Below are 2,741 nucleotides of genomic sequence, written 5' to 3' on the forward strand. Positions count from 1 at the left end.
CAGCTGATCGGGAAAATTGCCCATGATTGCGTAAGCAATCGCTTAATTGATGCTTCCTCATTACGTGCTGGTGTGGAGTTCGTGGAAGAGGTTTGAGCTGGGAATGGCGAGAAATATGGATTTTTGAAGGGCACTGGCACTGGAAGCTGGGATGGCTGGGAAATAATTGCTGGTGAAATTTTGCTGGAATGTGAAGTTTTCATGGCTTTTTGAAGCAATTGAGATTAAAACTTCGAAATAATTGTCCCTCAACATTTAAATCTATAAAAGCATAAAGTTCAAAGGATTAACTGAAGTTTTTTTTACAAATACAACCAGTACCAGACCTCAATACTGACGATCATTAAGTCAGAAGGGACACAACACATATGCGCTCTTCCCTCCGTTTGCTCCAATTAATGCCGAAACACATTTGCTCGATCCCCGAACACTCACACAGGATCCCGATCCTGTCGGCTGCGTCCGATAAAGGCACGACGCGTGCGCGCCCGAATTAAGGAGCAGCAGCAGCACCGAAGGCCAAAAGCCGACCGCGCAGGTCGAATGCCATCGCAGTACGTTCGATGCACTCGTGCCGACAGGATCGTTGAACTAAAGCCGCGAAACCCGAGGAGGGGCCGATAATAAAAACACTTTTTTATGTTACGCAACAACGAGAGCGAGGTTCGTCGCTGGCTGTTCTTTGTGCTCGCGCGCAAGTCACTTGAAGAAAACAAGGCGTTAAAGTGGCGCAGTCGGAAGCAGGATATTACTGGAGTGAGAGACTGCTTAAAAGAAGTTAAGATAAATCACGAAAAGATTGAAGAAGGCGAAAAAGTGATGATAATTTAAGTGTGAAATCGTGGCGTGGTCGAGAACAAGCTCAAGAAGATGCAGGCTAATGTAGAGCACTTCCCAGTGGCGACGACGACGACGACGTTGGTTCCAATGGTCGTTGGATTGGATCGCATCAGCGGCTACGGGATGATGGAGGGCTATTTGCCGAATTACCCAACCGACACGTCCCTGTACCGCAGCTTTAGTTCCTCGGGCGACACAAGCCCATCGTTCACGGGTCACGACGGCAGCAGTCTCAATTACAGTTCGAGTGTTGGCGGCGGCGGTCTCGTTTCGTTCACGGAAATGATGATCGACGGCGAAAGCTTTGTTCCGGTGCCCGCAGACGATAGCTATCTGGATCAACGACTTCTGGACGTCGGCGTCGAGCACGCACCCATAACGACCACTCAACCAAATGACTCAATCAAGCCGCAAATCACCTCCAGCAAGTCCAGGCGCCGAAAAGCCTCCTCCACCTCAAATAAATCAACAAAACTAGCAAAACTAGATCAAGACCAACCCAACCAGTCTTCAACTCCACCGAGCCCCACAGTGGTCCGGAAGCGTCGCTTAGCGGCCAACGCTCGCGAGCGGAAACGGATGAACAGTTTGAACGTGGCCTTTGACAAGCTCCGCGAGATCGTCCCGTCGTACGCCCCCGAGCACAAACTGTCCAAGTTCGAGACGCTCCAGATGGCCCAGACGTACATCAACGCGCTCAGCGAGATGCTCGAGAAGGGAACCGAAGCCGATGCGTACAGTCTGTTCGTGGATGATTCGGACGAAACAGGGGTGACATCGCCGGAAGATCGCCGAGAGGACTCTGGCCACGGTAGAAGCGGCAGTGATAGCAATAACAACGGCCACAGCCAGGACCAGAATGTGGTGTACGAGATTCAGAGATATTATGAAGTGGATTTTATTTGAATTATGACCTCAACAGGAAGTGTGAGACTGTTTCAGAGTAGAATTAATATATGCACCAAATATGTAAAAATCAAGCCAAATCTAGTCTTAAGGCAAATCGATGATACTCATTCGGACAATGACACGCACATCAATCAAACTTATTAAACAAGTGTACTATTTACAACAATCTTAAAACAAATAGTTTTGATTTATTATCACAATTTCCCTAAAGCATCACTCACAAAGTACGGAGATTTGTAGGAAAGCGAAATAAATTTTCATTTAAATGGGAAGCTAAAACAGTCTGAGCCACGGAGATCCGGGTTCAAATCTCGGCGCGGACCAACACAACTGGTGAAATCTCTTCCCTTCTGGATGCTTAGTAAGGGAGCGTTCTTTTATTACGTAACGCAGATGGGGGGAGGGAGGAGTTCACATTAACTAAATTAATAGCCACTGAAACCGCTTTGTAATTGCGGCCCCGGTATCCTTGACCTGTTAAAGAGGGGCCCTTTTAGACAATTTATGGCAGTGGTTGTCAACATTCGTGGATCTATTTTACCCTTGAAAAATATTTAAGAACTTTATTCTAATTTTCAACTAATTGGTATCAATGCATAACAATCATCAATGTTACGGAGAACAGCATCTAATTGCATCGCGACTCTAAATGTTACTATATCAGCACTTTGACGTTCAACTACAGCTCATAATAAGCGCTTTCAACTGATATCGAGTGATAAATAGCTCAATGGGAAGTGAGCGAGCTAGTTACTATCCACAGTTTTACAAAATCAGTTGATTAAATAGTGAAAATCATCTAATTGGTTGGAGTTAGGAGCGAGAGCTTATCCTGCTTAACATTCAAGAATTTCCCCTAATTTACTTTCGCCAAAAAATAAATATAATTTTATTTTTTTTTTCAATATGTATTCATTACCTTCATGCAAACTCATTTAATTAAATTACTTTTGTTTAAAAATTCAGCAAAACGTCAAAGAGTTCAATCATAT

The 2,741-nt window shown here is 44.9% G+C and overlaps 1 protein-coding gene across 1 annotated transcript; it reads left to right on the forward strand.

The window, feature by feature from the left end:
• Positions 1-542: 542 nt before the first annotated feature.
• On the forward strand, positions 543-1,920 carry LOC120413101 (transcription factor atoh8-like). Its single transcript, XM_039573806.2, has one exon. It carries the CDS (start codon positions 871-873, stop codon positions 1,744-1,746), a length of 876 nt encoding a protein of 291 aa, XP_039429740.1. The 5' UTR covers positions 543-870; the 3' UTR covers positions 1,747-1,920.
• Positions 1,921-2,741: the final 821 nt, after the last annotated feature.

The sequence above is a fragment of the Culex pipiens genome, chromosome 2 (genome assembly GCF_016801865.2).
Source record: "Culex pipiens pallens isolate TS chromosome 2, TS_CPP_V2, whole genome shotgun sequence".
Lineage (NCBI taxonomy): Eukaryota > Metazoa > Arthropoda > Insecta > Diptera > Culicidae > Culex > Culex pipiens.